This window comes from Moschus berezovskii, chromosome 23 (genome assembly GCF_049115385.1).
Source record: "Moschus berezovskii isolate FMDL1 chromosome 23, NW_MosBer_1.0, whole genome shotgun sequence".
NCBI lineage: Eukaryota > Metazoa > Chordata > Mammalia > Artiodactyla > Moschidae > Moschus > Moschus berezovskii.
This window is the reverse complement of record NC_142482.1, coordinates 44,526,965-44,547,198: the sequence shown is the minus strand read 5'-3', so window position 1 is coordinate 44,547,198 and position 20,234 is coordinate 44,526,965. Positions and strand designations below refer to the sequence as shown.

Below are 20,234 nucleotides of genomic sequence, written 5' to 3'. Positions count from 1 at the left end.
TGTTACTTTTTCCCTTAGAATCAGTTGTCTTCTTCAGATAGAAGAACGCTTTTCTGGAATAGAGGGTGCACTCTTCATCCCCATTTTCATTATTTCCTTTTCCGTATTACATCTAACTGAATCTAATGAGGACTCATTAAGTGCTTGCTCTGTATACAACAGCTGTAAAGATAAACACACCATTACCTTTATCTTCAAATGCCTGACCAACAGAGGGACACACAGCTAACTTTGCGGGAGAGGTCAGCGGGAGAGATGGGGAAAAGGGTGGGTGGAGCGCAGGGAGTGAGTGAGACGCTGGCACAGACCCTGGAAGTCTGGTTAATGTAAAAACAGTCACCTTATAGACCTGTCATCTCTTAGGAACCTGAAAATCACGTGTGCTTCTTGTGTATGCTCAAGTTTAAATGCTGCCTTTTCAAATGTTTTTGTTCTTTGTAACTATCAGTAACAGATAGATATAGTAGCAGAAATGCAAACACTTGAACTCTTGTTTACTTTCCTTCTTAAGCCAGTCTTGTCTCTAATATGCTTAATAAGTGTTTTTTACAGAGTGCTCCATTCCTGTTTATCCTCTTCGGTAGGATTGGGGATACAACTAAAGAGGGGGAAAAAACTAGTAACTTTTTTTTTTTACTGAAGTATAATTGATTTACAATTTTGTGCTAATTTTTGTTATACAGCAGAGTGACTCAGTTACACACCTATGTATGTTCCTTTTTTAGATTCTTTTCTGCTGTAGTTTATCCCAGGAGATTGGATATAGTTCCCTGTTCTGCACAGTAGCACCTGGTTGTTAGCCATTCCATATGTAATAGTTTGCATCTACTACAGACTCTCAGTCCATCCCTCTCTGTCGCCTCCTCCCCCTTGGTAATCACAAGTCTGTTCTCTATGTCTGTTTTGTAGATAGGTTCATTTATGTCACATTTTATATTCCACATATAAATGATATCGTATTTGTTTTTCTGACTTAGTATGATAATCTCTCGTATCCATGTTGCTGCAAAAATGGCATTAGTTCATTCTTTTTTTGGCTGAGTAGTTTTCCGTTATATGCATGTTCAGTTCAGTTCAGTCGCTCAGTCGTGTCCAACTCTCCGCGACCCCATGAATCACAGCACGCCAGGCCTCCCTGTCCATCACCAACTCCCGGAGTTCACTCAAACTCATGTCCACAGAGTCGGTGATGCCATCCAGCCATCTCATTCTCTGTCGTCCCCTTCTCCTCCCGCCCCCAACCTTTCCCAGCATCAGAGTCTTTTCCAGTGAGTCAACTCGTCACATGAGGTGGCCAGAGTATCGCAGTTTCAGCTTTAGCGTCAGTCCTTCCAATGAACACCCAGGATTGATCTCCTTTAGAATGTACTGGTTGAATCTCCTTGCAGTACAAGGGATTCTCAAGAGTCTTCTCCAGCACCACAGTTCATCTGTGCATGGTCATTTAGGTTGTTGCGATGTCTCGGCTGTTGTAAATAGTGCTGCTACACTGTGAGTATGCTATGTTGGAGTCCATATATCTTTTTGAATTATAGCTTTGTCCAGGTATCTGTTGGAGAAGGCAATGGCAAGCCACTCCAGTACTCTTGCCTGGAAAATCCCATGGATGGAGGAGCCTGGTAGGCTGCAGTCTGTGGGGTCGCTAAGGGTCGGACACGGCTGAGCGACTTCACTTTCACACATTGGAGAAAGAAATGGCAACCTACTCCAGTGTTCTTGCCTGGAGAATCCCGGGGATGGGGGAGCCTGGTGGGCTTCCGTCTATGGGGTCACACAGAGTCGGACACGACTGAAGTGACTTAGCAGCAGCAGCAGCAGCAGCCAGGTATCTGTGCCCTGGACTGGGATTGCTGGATTATACAATAATTTTATTTTTAGTTTTCTAAGGAATCTCCATACTGTTTTCCGTAGTGGCCACACCAATTTACATTCCCACTAACAGAATAGGAGGGTTCTCTTTTCTCCACACCCTCTCCAGCTTTTGTTATTTGTAGGGTTTTGGATGATGGCTGTTCTGACTGGTGTGAGGTGGTATCTCATTGTAGTTTTGATTTGTATTTCTCTAATTAGTAATGTTGAGCATCTTTTCATGTGCCTACTGGCCATTATTTCATGTCTTTGGAGAAATACCTATTAAGGTCTCCTGCCCATTTTTCAATTGGGTTATGTGGTTTTGGGTTTTTGTTGTTGTTGAGTTGTATGAGCTGTTTGTATATTTTGGAAATTAAGCCCTTGTCAGTTGCATCATTTGCAAATATTTTTTTCCAGTCTGTAGGTTGTCTTTTCGGGTTTTGTTTTTTTTTTTTTTTTTAATTGTTCCTTTGCTGTGCAAAGCTTCTGAGTTTGATCAGGTACCACTTGTTCTTTTTTATCAATATTTCTGTTGCCTTGGGAGACTGACCTAAGAAAATATTGGTACGATTTACATCAGGTTGTGGTTTGCCTTTGCTCTCTTATAGTTTAATGGTGTCATGTCTTATGTTTGAAGTCTTTAAGCCATTTTGAGTTTATTTTTGTGTCGGGTGTGAGGGTGTATTCTAACTTCATTGACTTACATGCAGCTGTCCAAATTTCCCAGCACTGCTTCCTGAAGAAACTGTCTTGCCTCCTTTGTCAAAGATTAATTGACTCTAGGTGTGTGGGTTTGTTTCTGGGTTCTCTATTCTGTTCCATTGATCCCTAGTCTTGTTTTTGTACCAGTTACCATATTGTTTTGATTACTGTAACTTCCTAGTATTGTCTGAAGTCTGAGAGAGTTATGCCTTCTGTTTTGTTTCTGTTCCTCAGGATTACTTTGGCAGTTCTGGGCTTTTTATGGTTCCATATAAATTTTTGGATTATTTATTCTAATTCTGTGAAAATGTCATGGGTAATTAGATGGGGATCTCATTAAATTTGTAGATTACTTTGGGTAGTATTGCCATTTAAACAATCTTCTTTCAATCCAAGAGCATGGGATATCTTTCCATTTCTTTGAGTCCTCTTTAATTTTAACATTCCCTTTTCTGTATTTCATTGTTAGTGTAAAACTGATTTCCAAATGTTAATCTTATATTCTGCTGCTTTGCTGATTTCACTTATAGATCTAGTAGTTTTTTTTCCTGCAGTCCTTAAGGTTTTATATGCATTTTCATGTCTTCTGCATATGATGACAATTTTATCTCTTCCTTTCCAATTTGAATACCTTTTATTTCTTGTCTGTTTGCCATGGCTAGGACTTCCGTTACTACATTGAATAGAAGTAGTAAGGGTGGGCCTCCTTGTTTTCTTATTCCAGATTTAGTGGGAATACTTTCAGCTTTTCACTGTTGAATATTATCTTGGCTTTGGGTTTGTCATAAGTGGCTTTTACTGTGTTTTTACTATGAATGGATTGAATTTTGTCAGATGCTTTTTCTGTATCTGTTAAGATGATCATATGGTTTTTGACTTTTATTTGCGTGGTGTATTACATTGGGGATTCCCAGGTGGCACTAGTGGTAAAGAACCCACCTGCCAATGCAGAAGATGTAAGAGACTCAAGTTCGATTCCTGGGTTGAGAAAATCCCTTGGAGAAGGGTATGACAGCCCACTCCAGTATTCTTACCTCGTGAATTCCCGTGGACAGAGGAGCCTAGCAAGCTGCAGTCCATGGGGTTGCAAAGAGTTGGACATGACTGAGCTCTGAAATTTGCATGTGTTGAAGCATCCTTGTGAATTTCTGATAAATCCCTCTTGGTTTTGGTACATGATCTTTTTATATGTTGTTGGGATTCAGTTTGCTAATATTTTGTTGAGAATTTTTGTATCTATATTCATTGAAGGTATTTGCCTGTGATTTTCTGTTTTGGTGGTATTTTAGTTTTGTTATCAGGTGATTGATGGTGACTTCATGGCAATCCGCTCCAGTATTCTTGCCTGGAGAACTCCGTGGACAGACCATGGTGTCACAGAGTTGGACACAACTGAGTGACTAAACACTGATATTACAGAATGTCTTTGGGAGTGTTCCCCCCTCTCCAGTCTCAGAATAGTTTACGAAGGATGAGCTTAAGAAGTTCTTTGTATGTTTGGAAGAATTTGCCTGTAAAGTCACCTGGTCCTGTACTTTTCTTTGTAGGGAGTTTTTGTTTGTACTTTTTCATTACAGATTCTATTTTGCTTCTAGTGATCAATCTATTCAGATTATCTTCTCCTTGATTTAGTTTTGGTGGGCTATATCTTTCTAGAAAGTTGTCCATTTCTTCTAAGTTGTCAAATTTGTTGGCATATAATTGTTAGTTGTATTCTCTGAAGGTTTTTTGTATTTCTGCAGTATCAGTTGAAATTTCTCCTTTTTCATTTCCTAATTTATTTGGATTCTGTCTTTTTTCTTCTTGGTGAGACTGGCCAGAGGTTTGTCGATTTTGTTTATCCTTTCAAAGACCCAGTTCTGGATTTTACTGACTTTTTTAAATTTTATTTATTTTTGTCTGTGCTGGGTCTTCATTGTTGCGTGGACTTTCTCTGGTTCTGGCAAGTGGGATTGCTCTAGTAGCAGTGCACAGGCTTCTCATTGGAGTGGCTTCTCTTGTTTCAGAGCATGGGCTCTCAGGACTTCAGCAGTTGCAGCTTCTGGGCTCTAGAGCACAGTTGTGGCATGTGGATTTAGTTGCTCTGCAGCATGTAGGATCTTCCCAAACCAAGGATCAAACCCATACTCTCCTGCAATAGGAGTTGGATTTTTTTACCACTGAGCCATGAGGAAAGTCTGGTGTTGGGCTTTTTTTCTTTTTTTTAATCTCAATTTATTTCCTTCTGAATCTTTATTATTTTCCTCCTACTGACTTGACGTTTTTTGTTTTTTCTGATTCTTTGTATGTTATGTTGTTAATTTGAGATTTTCTTATTTTTTGAGGGAGGTGTGTAATATCCTTTTCTTTTTCCTCATTGACCTCTAGGGTTTGTTCTTTTTGTTTTTTGTTTTTTTTAGTAACATATGGATTTCTTTTCCTTTGGTTGATTTCTAGCATCATGCTGTTGTCAGGAAAAATGCTTGAAATAATTTCTTTACTCTTACGGTTGTTGAGGTTAGTTTTGTGTCCTAGTATGTGGTCAGTCCTAGAGAATGCTCCATGTGCACTTGCAAAGAATGTGTATTCTGGGTTCTTTGGAAATAATGTCCTGAAAATACCATATGTCATTTAGGATCTCTGTTGCCTTAGTGCTTTTTCTGTCTAGAAGATCTGCCCATTGATGTGAATGGGGTGATAAAGTCTCCTATTCTCATCAGTTTCTCCTTTTTTATCTGTTAGTATTTTATGTGTTTGGGGCAATATATGTTGACAAGTGTAAAATCCTCTTGTATTGAACCTTTTACCATTATATATTTCCATTTGCATGAAATATGTTTTTCCTTCCCCTCACTTTCAGTCTGTATGTGTCCTTTGCCCTAAGGTGGCTGTCTTGTAAACAGCATATCGAAGGCTCTTATTTGTTTATACAGTTTGCCATTCTGTTTTGAATTGAGTATTCAGTCCATTGATATTCAAGGTAGTTATTGATACTTGCATATTTACTGCCTGTTTAAGCCTTGTTTCCTAGTCTGTTCTGTTTCCTTTTTATTCCTTTGTCTTTTTCTGTTTCTTTTTGTGGTTTGATGATTTCCTTTTCTCTTACCTTTGTATTCTCTTTGTTTTTTTTTTTTTTAACTATTGTATGTTTTTGATTTGTGGTTGCCCCGTTTTTCAGGTATGTTAAGCCTTTTCTATATCTGCTTGCTTTAGGCTGATCGTCATATAGGCTCAAATACATTCTAAAAAATAAGAATCAACATTTTTGTACTCCTTCCCACATTTTATGATTTTGATGTCCTTTTTTACTTCACATCTTGTTTATCCTTTTACTGTCCCTTGTGTTTATCTTCCTTTCGTAAATAGGTTTTTTTCCTGTTTGATCTCTGTACTGGCCAACTTAAGTGATTTACTTTCCAACTGTGAGTTTCTCTTTACTGTATCTTTCTTTTCTATTTAGAGAAAACCTTTCAGTATTTCTTTCAGTATAGGTTTCGTATTGCTGGATTCTTTATTTTTTGCTTATCTGAGAAATTCTTTATTTCCCCATCCTTAATGATATTCTTGCTGGGTAGAGGACTTCGTGTTGCCAGTTTTTCCCTTTTTAAACTTTGAGAATAGTTTGCCACTCCCCTCTGGCTTACAGCAATTCTGTAGAGCAATCAACTGATAGCCTTTATGGCAGTTTCCTTGTAATTAACTGTTTTTCTCTTGCTACCTTAGAATCCTCTCTAACTTCTGCTGTTTCTGTAATATGTCTTGGTGTGGATTTGTTTGGGTTCATCTTGTTTGGGACCCTTTGCTTTCTGTATCTGGATATCTGATTCCTTCTTTAAGTTTGGATAGTTTTCAGCTATAATTTCATCAAATTTTTTCAGCTACAATTTTATCAAATACATATTTAATCCCCTTTTCTTCTGGAATCACTTTTATGTGTAGATTGGCACACTTTATTGTATTATCCCATTGGTCTCTTATATTGCTTTTTTTTTCCCATTTGGCTGTCTACTGCTTTGATTGGGTAATTTTCACGGTGAAACCTGAGCCTCAGCACCCAGCCTCCACCTGCCCCCTCAAAGGAACATCTGAGGCTGGGGAGTGCCAGGCACCCGTACCAACTGACTGTGCAGGTCTTTCCACTTTGCCCTCCACAAACCGGTTGCTGTGCTCTCTTCCAAGGCTCCCCACCTGCCTCTCCCCCATCCCAGCTGATCTCTCCACCAGTGAGGTGACTTCCCCAGGGATGAAAACCTTTTCTTTTTCACCATTCCCTCCCAGGAGCAGCCCCATCCCAGTTCCCTTCTCTTTATCTTTTCCCCGTTTTATTTTGTCCTACCCAGTTATGTGAAGGTTTTCTTACCGTTTTGGAAGTCTGAGATCTTCTGCAGTGTTCAGTAGATGTTCCGTGAGAATTGTCCCAAGTGGATGTATTTTGATGTAGTTGTGGGAGAATGTGAGAGCCACATACTGCTCCTCTGCTGTCTTGAGCCGTTTTGACTGTATTTACATTGTTTAGAACCAGTTTTCTTCCTATGTGGAAGTGATACTATACATTTACCTTGGAGAGGAAATGCTCATTATGTTCATTTTTACTTTTTGGTTGTGTTCTACCTGATAGTGATTTGGACTTTGCACTCATTTGTCAGCATTCACATGTCTGGGTTTTCCTGTAAATGGCAGTGTGTGTATTTGCATGAGTGTCACTGGGTTCAGGTGTGTGGAGTACAGTAAAGCCTGTGTAGGGATAAACCCGTGTCCTTAACTTATCTGTGTCATGTTCAGCATCAGTTAGCAAAGCCACTCCGACTAGCCTCAATCACAATAATAGAAAAGGCAGAGGCTAATTTTATTTGCGATACCTGAATTACCGTTGTTGTTCACTCATCAGCTTGTGTCTGACTCTCTTGTGACCCCGTGAACTGCAGCATGCCAGGCTTCCCTGTCCTTCACTATCTCCCTGAGTTTGCTCAAACCTGTGTCCATCGAGTTGGTGATGCCATCCAACCATCCCATCGTCTGTCGCCCCTTCTCCTCTTGCCCTCAATCTTTCCCAGCATCAGGGTCTTTTCCAGTGAATCAGGTCTTCGCATCAGGTGACCAGAGGATTGGACCTTCAGCTTCCAGCATCAGTCCTTCCAATGAATATTCAGGGTTGATTTCCTTTGCAATTGGTTTGATCTCCTTGTAGTCCAAGGGACTCTCAAGAGTCTTCTCCAACACCACATTTCAAAAGTGTCAATTCTTCAGCGCTCCACCTTCTTTATGGTCCAACTGTCACATCCACACATGACTACTGGAGAAACTATAGCTTTGACTATTCAGAGTTTTGTCAGTAAAGTGATGTTTCTACTTTTTAATACACTGTCTAGGTTTGTCATAGCTTTTCCTCCAAGGAGCAAGCGTCTTTTAATTTCAGACTGCAGTCACCATCTGCAGTGATTGTGGAGCCCAAGAAAAGAAAATCTGTCACTGTTTCCGTTTTCTCCCCATCTGTTTGCTATGAAGTGATGGGACTGGATGCCATGATCTTTGTTTTTTGAACGTTGAGTTATTAGCCAACTTTTTCACTCTCTTGTTTCACTTTCATCGAGAGACTCTTTAGTTCCTCTTCACTTTCTGCCTTTAAAGTGGTATCATCTACATATCTGTGGTTGTTGGTATTTCTCCCAGCAGTCTTGATTCCTGCTTGTGATTCATCCAGCCCTGCATTTCACATGATGTACTCTGCCTAAAAGTTAAATAAGCAGATGACAGTATACAGCCTGGATGTACTTTCGCAATTTGGAACCAGTCCGTTGCTCCATTTCCATTTCTGTTGCTTCTTGACCTGCATACAGATTTCTCAGGAGGCAGGTTAGGTGGTCTGATATTCCCATCTCTTTTAAGAATTTTCCACAGTTTGTTGTGATTCACACAGTCAAAGGCTTTAGCATAGTCGATGAAGCAGAAGTAGATGTTTTTCTGGAATTCTCTTATTTTTTCTGTGATCCAACGAATGTTGGCAATTTGATCTCTGGTTCTTCACCTTTTCTAAATCTATATGAAAGTTCTTGGTTCACATACTGTTGAAGGGTAGCTTGGAGGATTTTGAACATAATCTTGCTAGCATGTGAAATGAGTGCAGTTGTATAGTAATTTGAACATCCTTTGGCATTGAAATGAAAACTGACCTTTTCCAGTTCTGTGGCCCCTGCTGAGTTTTCCAGATTTGCTGGCATATTGAGTGCAGCACTTTAACAGTATCATCTTTTAGGATTTGAGAGAGTTCACATGGAATTCCATCACCTCCACTAGCTTTGTAGTAGTGCTTCCTAAGGCCTACTTGACTTCATACTCCAGCATGTCTGGCTCAGGTGAGTGACCACACTATCTGGGTCGTAAGATCTTTGTATAGTTCTGTGTTTTGTTGCTATCTCTTCTTAATCTGTTCTGCTTCTGTTGCTGCTGCTAAGTTGCTTCAGTCATGTCCGACTCTGTGTGACCCCATGGACAGCAGCCCACCAGGCTCCTCCGTCCATGGGATTTTCCAGGCAAGAGTACTGGGGTGGGTGCCATTGCCTTCTGTTGGGTCCTTTCAATTTCTGTCCTTTATTGTGCCCATTGTTTCCTTGGTATCTCTAATTTTCTTGAAGAAATCTCTAGTCTTTTCCATTCTTTTGTTTTCCTCTGTTTCTTTGCATTGTTCACTTAAGAAGGCTTTCTATCTTTCCTTGATATTCTCTAGAACTCTGCATTCAGTTGGCTATATCTTTCCGTTTCTCCTTTTCCTTTTGCTTCTTTTCTTTTCTCAGCTATTTGTAAGGCCTTCTCAGAAACCACTGTGCCTTCTTGCATTTTTCTTGGGGACGGTTTTGGTCACTAGGTCCTGTACAGATTCACTAACCTTTATCCATAGTTCTTCAGGCACTCTGTCTACCAGATCTAATCCCTTGAATCTATTCGTCACTTCCACTGTGTAATCGTAACGGATTTGATTTAGGTCATACCTGAATGGCCTAGTGGTTTTCCCTACTTCAGTTTGAGCCTGAATTAGCTGATTATCTGAGCCGCAATCAATTCCAGGTCTTGTTTTTGCTGACTGTATAGTTTCTTCATCTTTGGCTGCAAAGAATAAATCAGTCTGATTTTGGTAATGACCATCTGGTGATGTCCATGGGTTGAGTCGTCTCTTGTGTTGGAGGAGGGTGTTTGCTATAACCAGTTCATTCTCTTGGCAAAACTGTTAGCCTTTGCCCAGCTTCATTTTGTAATCTAGGACCATCTGAATTAAATTTACCCTTTGCTGTCCATTTTAGTTCACTGATTGCTAAAATGTTGTTCACTTTTGCCATCTCCTATTTGGCCATATCCAATTTACCATGATTTATGAACCTAACATTACAGGTTCCTATGCAATATTGTTCTTTATAGCATCAGACATTATTTTCACCACCAGACACAACTGGGCATCATTTCCGCTTTGGCTCAGCCTCTTCATTCTTTCTGAAACTAAGTCTCTGCTCTTCCCCAGTAGCATATTAGACACCTACTGCCCTGGGGGGGAGGCTCATCTTTCAATGTCATATCTTTTTGCCTTTTTATACTGTTCATGGGATTCTCACTGCATGAATACTAAAGAGGTGTGCCGTTCCCTTCTCCAGTGGACCACGTTTTGTCAGGCCCTAACTAGCAAGGACATGCCCTCCATCTGTTCCACGTAGCCTGGCACCCTGGTTGTCCCACTGCTGGTCCTCTTGAGTGTGCAAACCTTCACTGGCTGCTGGGTGTTGGTCAGCATACCACCTGGGGGCCTGGGCAAAGGCCCTGCTGGAGTTGCTGGGAAAGGGGTCCAGGGAAGCCTAGAGCTGATCGATGTTGGAGGACGCCCAGGAACAGAGGGCTCCCTGACCTCTCTGCTGCAGCTGGCCACCCTGGGGCCAATCCTCCACCCAGGAGCCACGAGGAGTGGGGGATTACTGAATATTGTATACTAATTCAGGAAGTTTTGTGGTACTGAATGTATAACACATGTATTGGGGGCATGTTAGTTATGTGAACTCTTTTAATTCAAGTGAAAAGAGCAGCGCTGGGATTGACCATGCAGAGGAGATGGAGTTGCTGTTGGAAAACTACTACCGATTAGCTGAGGATCTTTCCAACGCAGCTCGGGAACTCAGGGCACTGATCGATGATTCACAGAGCATCATATTCATCAATCTGGACAGGTAAGACGGTGTCATAGAAAACAGTCATGTTTTTTTTCAATAAAGTAACTATTGCACAGTAATAAAGTGTTTAAGGCTAGCTTTGTTTTTCCATTTTGGAAAGAATTATCCCATCATTATCATTTATAACTACTACACGGGAGTGTCTTTTTAAGGTGTATGTTTAGCCCATGTGATCTTTAACAGTGGATTTGCGGTGCTTGGTTGGTGGGCCCTTCTGATCTAAGCAGTCGTTCTCCTCCCCAGCCACCGTAACGTGATGATGAGGTTGAACCTGCAGTTGACCATGGGAACCTTCTCCCTTTCACTCTTTGGGCTAATGGGAGTTGCTTTCGGAATGAATTTGGAATCTTCCCTTGAGGAGGTAAGAATGTATTATTTCAATAATCTAGGGACGGTTTTTAATGTTTTGAAGATCATTTCTTTTTCATGGATTTTATCTTGTTTTCACTATTTACTTCACTTGGTCAGTTTTTAGCTGTGGCACTCGAAATCTTCATTGTGGTCATGCAGGATCTTCCATTGCAGTGCATGGACTCTCTAGTTCTGACTCGGAGGCTCCAGGGCGCATCAGCTCAGTAACTGAGGCAAGCAGGCTTAGTTGCTCCAAGTCATGTGGGATCTTAGTTCCTGGACCAGGGATTGAACCCGTGTCCCCTGCATTGCACAGTGGATTCTTAACCCCTGGACTACTTTAATGGATTTTAAAAAGAAAGTTCTAACATGTATAGTTGCTTATTGGAATAAAATATGTACTATAAATCATTTAAAATTCAAACAGTATTGTTAGAGCCTGTGAAGTAGAATGGCCTAGGTTTGAACAGACCAGAGCCTGTGCTGGAATTCAGGAAACTGTCATATAGGGCAGTTTAGGACTACCTTTTGTTCCTGTAACAGATAACTACACATGGGAGAGATTTGACAACAGTATACACTGTGAGGCAGTGTTAATGAGGGATTTTTTTTTTTTTTAACTTATATGTCAGGCAGTGTGCCATGCAGTTGCATGCTTTGATTCAGTCATCAAAAGTCTGAAAATGAATGTATTTTCCCTGCTTTTTTTAATAGGTAGAAAAACTGAGGCTCAGAAAATAAAATTTGCTCAAGAGCACAGAGCTAGGAAACAACAAAACTAGGATTTAGACTCCAAGACTTGCATCTTTCACTTTGCTCCATATTTAACACTGACTGGCAGAGTTTTCATGTCCTTGTAGCCTTGTACTTTCAGAAGATGTCCTACTGTGAGATTTTTTTTTTAATTGAAGAATAATTGCTTTACAGAATTTTGTTGTTTTCTGTCAAACCTCAACATGAATCAGCCATGAGTATACATATATTCCCTCCCTTTTGAACCTCCCTACCCATCCCACCCCTCTAGTTTGATACAGAATCCTTGTTTGAGTTTCCTGAGACATACAGCTAATTCCCACTGGCTCTCTATTTTACATATGGTAATATAAGTTTTCCATGTTACTCTGTCCATACATCTCACCCTTTCATCCCCTCTCCCCAAGACCATCAGTCTATTCTCTGTCTCTTTCCCTGTTGTTGACCTATAAATAAATTTTTCAGTAACATTTTTCTGGATTCCATACATATGCGTTAGAGTATGGTGTTTATCTTTCTGACTTACTTCACTCTGTATAATCGCTCTGGGTTCATCCATCTTATCAGCACTGACTCAAAGGCGTCCCTTTTTACGGCTGAGTAATATTCCATTGTGTATATGTACCACAGCTTCTTTATCCATTCATCTGTCGATGGGCATCTAGGTTGCCTCCACGTTCTAGCTATTGTAAAGAGTGCTGCAGGGAACAATGGGATACATGTGTCTTTTTCAATTTTGGTTTCCTCGGGGTATATGCCTAGGAGTGGGATTGCTGGGCCATATGGTGGTTTTATTCCTAGTTTTTTAAGGACTCTCCATATCGTTTTCCATAGTGTCTGTATCAATTTACATTCCCACCAACAGTGCAAGAGCATTCCCTTTTCTCCACACCTTCCCCAGCATTTGTTGTTTGTAGATTCTGTATGTCTTCTTTGGGGAAATGTCTGTTTAGGTCTTTTTCCCACTTTTTGATTGGGTTGTTTGTTTTTCTGATATTGTGTTGTATGAGCTGCTGGTATATTTTGGAAATTAATCCTTTGTCAGTTGTTTCATTTGCTATTATTGTCTCCCTTTCTGAGGGTTGTCTTCTCACCTTGCTTATAGCTTCCTTTGCTGTGAAAAAGCTTTTAAGTTTAATCAGGTCCCACTTGTTTACTTTTATTTCCGTTACTCTAAGAGGTGGGTCATAGAGGATCTTCCTTTGATTTATGTCATAGAGTGTTCTGCCTATGTTTTCCTCTAAGAGTTTTATAGTTTCTGGTCTTACATTTAGGTCTTTACTCCATTTTGAGTTTATCTTTGTGTATGGTGTTAGGAAGTGTTCTAATTTCATTCTTTTCTATGTAGCTGTCCAGTTTTCCCAGCACCATTTATTAAATAAGCTGTCTTTGCCCCATTGTATATTCTTGCCTCCTTTGTCAAAAATAAGGTACCCATAGGTGCATGGGTTTATTTCTAGGCTTTCTATCTTGTTCCATTGGTCTATATTTCTGTTTTAGAAAAATATGGAACGCTTCACGAAGTTGTATGTCATCCTTGCATTGGGGCCATGCTAATCTTCTCTGTATTGTTCCAATTTTAGTATATGTGGTGCTAAAGTGAGCACCTACTGTGAGATTTCTTTAGAAATGAATTTGCATTTGCGTTCAGCAGGCACACTCTGGTGCTGAATTCTGTGTCCTGATTCACAGGTGTGTGCTCTATGCAGTTCTAATGGTCACTCTTCTGTGTAAAGCTGTTCGGGTTCCGGGGGTGGTGTTGATTGTCCTTAAGATAGAAATCCACACTCCGTGGCCTGTAAGGCTTTTCCTGGCCTGCTGTGCCCACATCTCATCTTCTCTGCAGCCACCTTGTCCTCACTGTCCGTTGATTCATCAGTGTTCTTACACTGCTTCCACACATCTCTTCTTACCTCCCACCTTTTTTTGCCTGGTCTGATCTGTAGTTGCTAAGTCATGTCCGACTTTTTGCAACCCCATGGATTGTAGCCCTCCAGGCTCCTCTGTCCATGGAATTTCCCAGACAAGAATACTGGAGTGGGTTGCCATTTCCTTCTCCAGGGGATCTTCCTGACCCGGGGGCTGAACTTGCATCTTCTACGTTGGCAGGAGGATTCTTTGCCACTGAGCCAACAGGGGAGCCCCTCTTCTGCCTAGTTAATGTCTGTTCTCTCCCAGGTTTCAACCGTTGAGGTATTTCCAGGGACACTCTTCACCGACCGCCCCCCAACCCAGCTGAGTAAAATTACGCTTTTGGTTATTTGTGCCAAAATAATCCTGCACGTCCCTTTGCCATGATCCTTAGACTTGGAATTGCTTGTCTGCAAAAGATCATAGGTGGCTCACCTGGTAAACAATCCGCCTGCAATGCAGGAGACCTGGGTTTGATCCCTGGGTTGGGAAGATCCCCTAGAGAAGGGAACGGCTACCAACTTCATTATTCTGGACTGGAGAATTCCATGGACTCTATAGTCCATGGAGTCGCAAGAGTCGGACACTACTGAACAACTTTCACTCACACACACACACACCTGAAAAATATCATAAGCTCACTGCAGCAGTGTTTGTCATCTCCTTATAAGGTGTGAAAGGAAAGTAAACGCAGTACATTGATTCATTCATCTTACAGATACAGTGTTTGGTGCCTGTTACACACTAAATACTGCTTTTAGCTGTGGGGGTATAGCAGTGGATCCCTGCCCTTATGGAGCCTGTTACAGTAGGGGAGAGAGAAGAAACAGATCCACAGTAGGTTAGGCGATAAGTACCATAAAGAAAATTTTCTAAAGGAAATCAGTCCTGAATATTCATTGGAAGGACTGATGCTGAAGCTCCAATACTTTGACCATCTGATGCAAAGAACTGACTCTTTGGAAAAGACCCTGATGCTGGAAAAGATTGAAGGCAGGAGGAGAAGGGGACGACCGAGGATGCGATGGTTGGATGGCATCACCGACTCAATGGACATGAGTTTGAGCAAGCTCCAGGAGTTGGTGATGGACAGGGAGGCCTGGTGTGCTGCAGTCCATGGGGTCGCAAAGAGTCAGACACGACTGAGCAACTGAACTGAAGCATAAAGAGAACGAAAGCCAGGTAGAGGGAGAGAAACTATTAGCAGGAGGAGAGACAGGGGCATTGCATAGACCGCGGTTGAGGAAGATCTTTCTGTGAAGGTGACCCTGGAGCAGAGCCTGAATGAAGAGAGAACGTGGAAAGACCCGGGAGAGACGGTGGTCTAAGCAGAGGGAACCACACGTGTGCAGGCAGGCAAAGGCGCCCGGAGCTTGGGGAAGGAGCAGTGGGAAGGCCTGAGTGGCCAGAGGAGGGGTGTCAAGTGGAAGGAAAACGGTAGTGGGAGGTCAGAAGGACACAGGAGAGCGAGCATGTTGACTTTGGAGCTTGGTAAGGGTTCAGGCTTATTCTAAATGTCATGGGAATCTCTTAAGCCCAAATCTAGTAAAAAGTCCAGTAGTTACCAAACTATCTTGTGCGACGTAAACCAGCCCTGGACATCCTCAGAAGGTCCTTCTGAAGACCTTTGCCTATTTCCCAGCTCGTGACTGTGTAACTGTACAAGTTCCTGTCCTTCTCCAAGTCATTTTGTGTATGTACATACACTCTTTCTACAAGCTAACTCCATCTTATACTCATTCTAATTTTTTTTTAATGCCTGTTTGTGGGGTTTTTTTTAATTTTTTAAGATAATATCAAACTATTTCAGGAATCAGGAATAGTGAAAGAACTCCCATACAGCCTTTACCCAGATTCTTCAAACAGCAATATTTTATCATATTTATCATTCTGTCAGTATGTGTATACTTTTTCCTAAATCATTTGGGAATAAACAACAAATATGAAACTCCCTATGTCTAGATATTTCAGTATATATTTTCTGAAAACACTGACATTCTCTTCCATAACCACAGCTCACTTGTGACAATCAGAAAATTAGCTTTGAAACAACACTGTTTTTCTGATCTGTGGACCCTGGTCAGGTTTCACCACTAAGCACAGTAGAGCCCTTTACCAAGAAAATCTTGAATCGTGTCTTGCATGTATTAATGGTTATTGTATCTCCTTCAGTTCAGTCGCTCAGTCGTGTCCGACTCTCCGCGACCCCATGAATCACAGCACGCTAGGCCTCCCTTGTCCATCACCAACTCCCGGAGTTCACTCAAACTCATGTCCACAGAGTCGGTGATGCCATCCAGCCATCTCATTCTCTGTCATCCCCTTCTCCTCCCACCCCCAATCCCTCCCAGCATCAGAGTCTTTTCCAGAGAGTCAACTCGTCGCATGAGGTGGCCAAAGTATTGGAGTTTCAGCTTTAGCATCAGTCCTTCCAATGAACACCCAGGATTGATCTCCTTTAGAGTGGACTGGTTGGATCTCCTTGCAATCCAAGGGACTCTCAAGAGTCTTCTCCAGCACCACAGTTCAAAAGCATCAATTCTTCGGTGATCAGCCTTCTTCACAGTCCAACTCTCACATCCATACATGACCACTGGAAAAACCATAGCCTTGAATAGACGGACCTTGGTTGGCAAAGTAATGTTTCTGCTTTTTAATATACTGTCCAGGTTGGTCATAACTGTCCTTCCAAGGAGTAAGTGTCTCCTTAGGTTCCTTTAATCTAGGCCAGTTTTTCAGACTGTCTTTCATGGCCTTGATGCTTACAAAGAATGTAGGTCAGTTGTTTGGCTCTCGATTACTCTTTATTACTAGATTCTGATTGTGACACATTTTTGTCAGTGTTCTTCACATTGAATCCCATCAGGAGACCCTTGATGTCAGTTTGTCTCATTACTGGTGATACTAACTCTGATCATTTGGTTAAGATGGTGTCTGCTAATTTTCTGTCCTATGAAGTTACTTTCTCTGTGGAATAAAATATCTTCTAAGAACCCTGCCATTCATCAAATTTGTACTCTTTAGTTGTTTTGTTTTTTTTTTAAATAAGTATAGTTGATTGTGTTAATTTCTGCTGTACAGCAAAGTGATTCAGTTATACATATAATACATTTTGTAATATTCTTTTCCATTGTAGTTTGTAATAGGATATTGAATGTAGTTTTCTGTGCTGTACAGTAGAACCTTGTTATCCATTCTGTATATAATAGTTTACGTCTGCTAACCCCATGGAGAAGGCAATGGCACCCACTCCAGTAATCCTGCCTGGAAAATCCCATGGACGGAGGAGACTGGTAGGCTGCAGTCCATGGGGTCGCTAAGAGTTGGACACTACTGAGCGACTTCACTTTCCCTTTTCACTTTCATGCATTAGAGAAGGAAATGGCAACCCACTCCAGTGTTCTTGCCTGGAGAATGCCAGGGGCGGCGGAGCCTGGTGGGCTGCCGTCTGTGGGGTCACACAGAGTCGGACATGACTGAAGCGACTTAGCAGCAGCAGCTAACCACAAAATCCCACTCCATCTCTCCCCCAGTCCCCTGGCAACCGCAAGCCTGTTCTCTGTGTCTCTGAGTCTGTTTTGTAGACAGGTTCATTTGTGTCATATTTTAGATTCCACATATAAGTGACATCATATGTCTTTTTCTTTCTGAGTGTGATAATCTCTGGGTTCATCTATGTTGATGCAAATGGCATTATTTCATTCTTTTTGTGGCTGAGTAATACCATATCTTTATCCATTCATGGATCCGTGGACACTTAGGTGGTTTTCATGTCTTGTGGCTGTCATGAGTAGTGCTGCAGTGAACACTGGGGTCTTTTTGAATTATGGTTTTCTCTGGGTATTTGCCATGGAGTGGGATTTCTGGATCATATGGCAGTTCTGCTTTTAGTTTTTTACGGAACTGCCAGCTTACATTCCTCCAGCAGTGTAAGAGGGTTCCCTTTTCTCTACACCCTTTCCAGCATTTGTTAATTGTACAGTTTTTAATGTGGCCATTCTGACCAGTGCAGGATGGCACCTAATTGTAGTTTTGATGTGCATTTCTTTAATAATTTGCACCCTCTAGTTTTAGTATCTGCTGTTGATCCAAAAAATGCTTCATGCCTGACTCAGATACTACAGGGATGATTACCACATGGTGATTGCCCATCATTCTTCTCCATTTGTTCTTTGTCAGATAGAGCCTTCCTTCTCTCCCAATTATTTATTCATTTGTGTCACTATGGACTCAGGGGGTCTTATTTTAATCAGTGAGTTACAATCTGTCACACTGCCCTCAATATTTATCTTGATATTCAAATTGTTCCTTTCATACCATCTTCTAAGTACTTTTGACATGTCCCCATCAGTTTAGGGCTTTTTTAGTAGCCTTTGGCATGCCAGGATGCTGTAGGTGTCTTATTTCTAAGGAACAGATAGGCTAGACGGTGGAGATGAAGAGCTCAAAACATAGGTACTTAAGCAAGCAATACTATAGGGAATGCCCTAAGCAGGGTGGGGGCGGGCATTGAAGATCCAGCTTTCAGACACATTCTCCTCCCTTAATTTCCTAGAGGTCTCATAGTCTGCTCTGTGTATATTTTAATGACACATGGAATTTTTAACTTGCTTACCTCTCAAGTTCATCATATTTTAGCAATCCCAGACTTCATTTATAGGGCATTAGAGAACCAGGCTACAGGAAAGAACAGTAATCTGGGTATGCTAAACCTTAAACTTAATTTTTACTTAATAAGTTGGGGTCTTTTTTAGAATAACTGGAAATGTATTCATCCAGGCAGTTAACTTACATTAGCACCTGTCTTCTTGATAAATGAGGTCTAACATCTAACTTCATGTTAAAAGGAAGCAGATTTCTGCATCATATATGGCTTGAATTTCCATCAGTGGTTACTGGTCATTTATGCAGTGGCTATCTTGGAGGAAATTGGGCTCTCAATCAGTGGAGACCAAGCCATTGTTGATAATAAATAATGGCATTTCTATAGCTGAGGCTCCTAACGTGGGAGATTAATTCTGTGATTCTGTATATTCACGCATGAACTTGAAAGCACTGCACTGCAAAAAAAATACAGTTTTCAAAATGACATGGGAATTCCCTGGCAGTCCAGTGGTTAGGACTCTGAGCTTCCATTGCCCAGGACCCGGTTCAAGATCTGGTCAGAGAAACTAAGATCCTACAAGCCACATTGCATGGCCACAAAGAAAGAAAATGACAGTGAGGGAAAACGTTTACTATAACTTAGAGGTTTCCGAACTTTATTGGTTCATGATGCTTTTAGTGTCATGGTCATTTGGGGCTTCCCTGATGGCTCAGTGGTAAAGAATCCGCCTGCCAATGCAGGAGACGCAGGTTCGATCCATGGGTTGGGAAGTTCCCGTGGAGAAGGAAATGGCAACCCACTCCAGTATTCTTGCCTGGGAAATCCTATGGACAGAGAGCCTGGTGGACTACAGTCCATAGAGTCTCAAGAGAGTCAGACGCGACTGAACAGCAACAATAGTTGTTTCACAACATCCGAGACCAAAAGTTTCTTTTATTGTATTAGAGTTTCTGTCATGTTACCTAAGAATTTCTTTTATGAAAAACAGTTTAGTAGTTCTCACCATGTTGCACAGATGACACTTAAGTTTTCCTTGAAAATTTAAAATACTCTGAGGTGCTGTAATGCCAGGACACCTCAGTGCACAGTTTAGCAAGGGTGGCCATAAGCAGAAATGTTAAGTTGTATGTCCTATATAATTATTAAAATTTGTGTGAATATAAACAAAGACTGGAAGGAAACAGTAAAAGCAGTTGTTTTGGTTCATTGATGATCATAAAATACTCTTTTAAATCATGTTTTCCTTCCAGTTTATTTTTTGACACTTGGTCTCTGAGTGCTGTTAGGGCACTTGTTCTTAGTTCCTATAGGAAAGAGCAGCACAAAGCTTGAAAGTTCCTTTTAAACTCTGGGGCAGTGACAAGTTCAGGAAATTTTATCACGAGGAAACCTAGCCTTTTGTGGTTGAAATTGACTGTGTGTTCTCTTCTAGGACCATAGAGTGTTCTGGCTGATCACAGGAATTATGTTTATGGGAAGTGGCCTCATCTGGAGGCGCTTGCTGTCATTCCTCGGACGACAGCTGGAAGCTCCCCTGCCTCCTCTGGTATGAAGGGTCAGACTCAGCGCAGTACCACAGAGGGGCTGCAGTCGCCGGCCTGAAGTCCTGTGGCCTGGGCTTAAGTTATCACTGGCTTTGAGACCCTGAGCAGGTTTTTTAATTTCTCTAAGCCTTGCCCAGCTTTCCCACGTAAGTCAGTGCCACCTGCTTCATGTAGTTAAAAGGAGAATTAGATGTTATGTGGAAAGCAGTGACAGTAAGTTAGAAGTTTATTTCGGTGGAATGCTGTGACAGGCATTATACATTTAGACAGGTGTTAGTAATTCTGGGGCAGGTTTTGTCATAACCAAAACTGAAATGTAGAAAACACTTA

At 41.3% G+C, this 20,234-nt stretch overlaps 1 protein-coding gene and 1 non-coding gene across 2 annotated transcripts in view; one reads left to right on the top strand and one right to left on the bottom strand.

Annotated features, from left to right (window-relative positions):
• The window catches only part of MRS2 (magnesium transporter MRS2), a 36,797-nt gene that overhangs the window by 13,601 nt on the left and 2,962 nt on the right, over positions 1-20,234 (top strand). The window contains exons 8-10 of the mRNA XM_055406187.2: positions 10,584-10,736; positions 10,983-11,100; positions 19,793-19,906. Of these exons, the coding sequence (XP_055262162.2) occupies positions 10,584-10,736; positions 10,983-11,100; positions 19,793-19,906 (385 nt within the window). The remainder of the gene's footprint in view (positions 1-10,583; positions 10,737-10,982; positions 11,101-19,792; positions 19,907-20,234) is intronic.
• On the bottom strand, positions 13,344-13,450 carry LOC129543912 (U6 spliceosomal RNA). Its single transcript, XR_008683368.2, has one exon. It is a non-coding gene; the product is annotated as a U6 spliceosomal RNA (small nuclear RNA).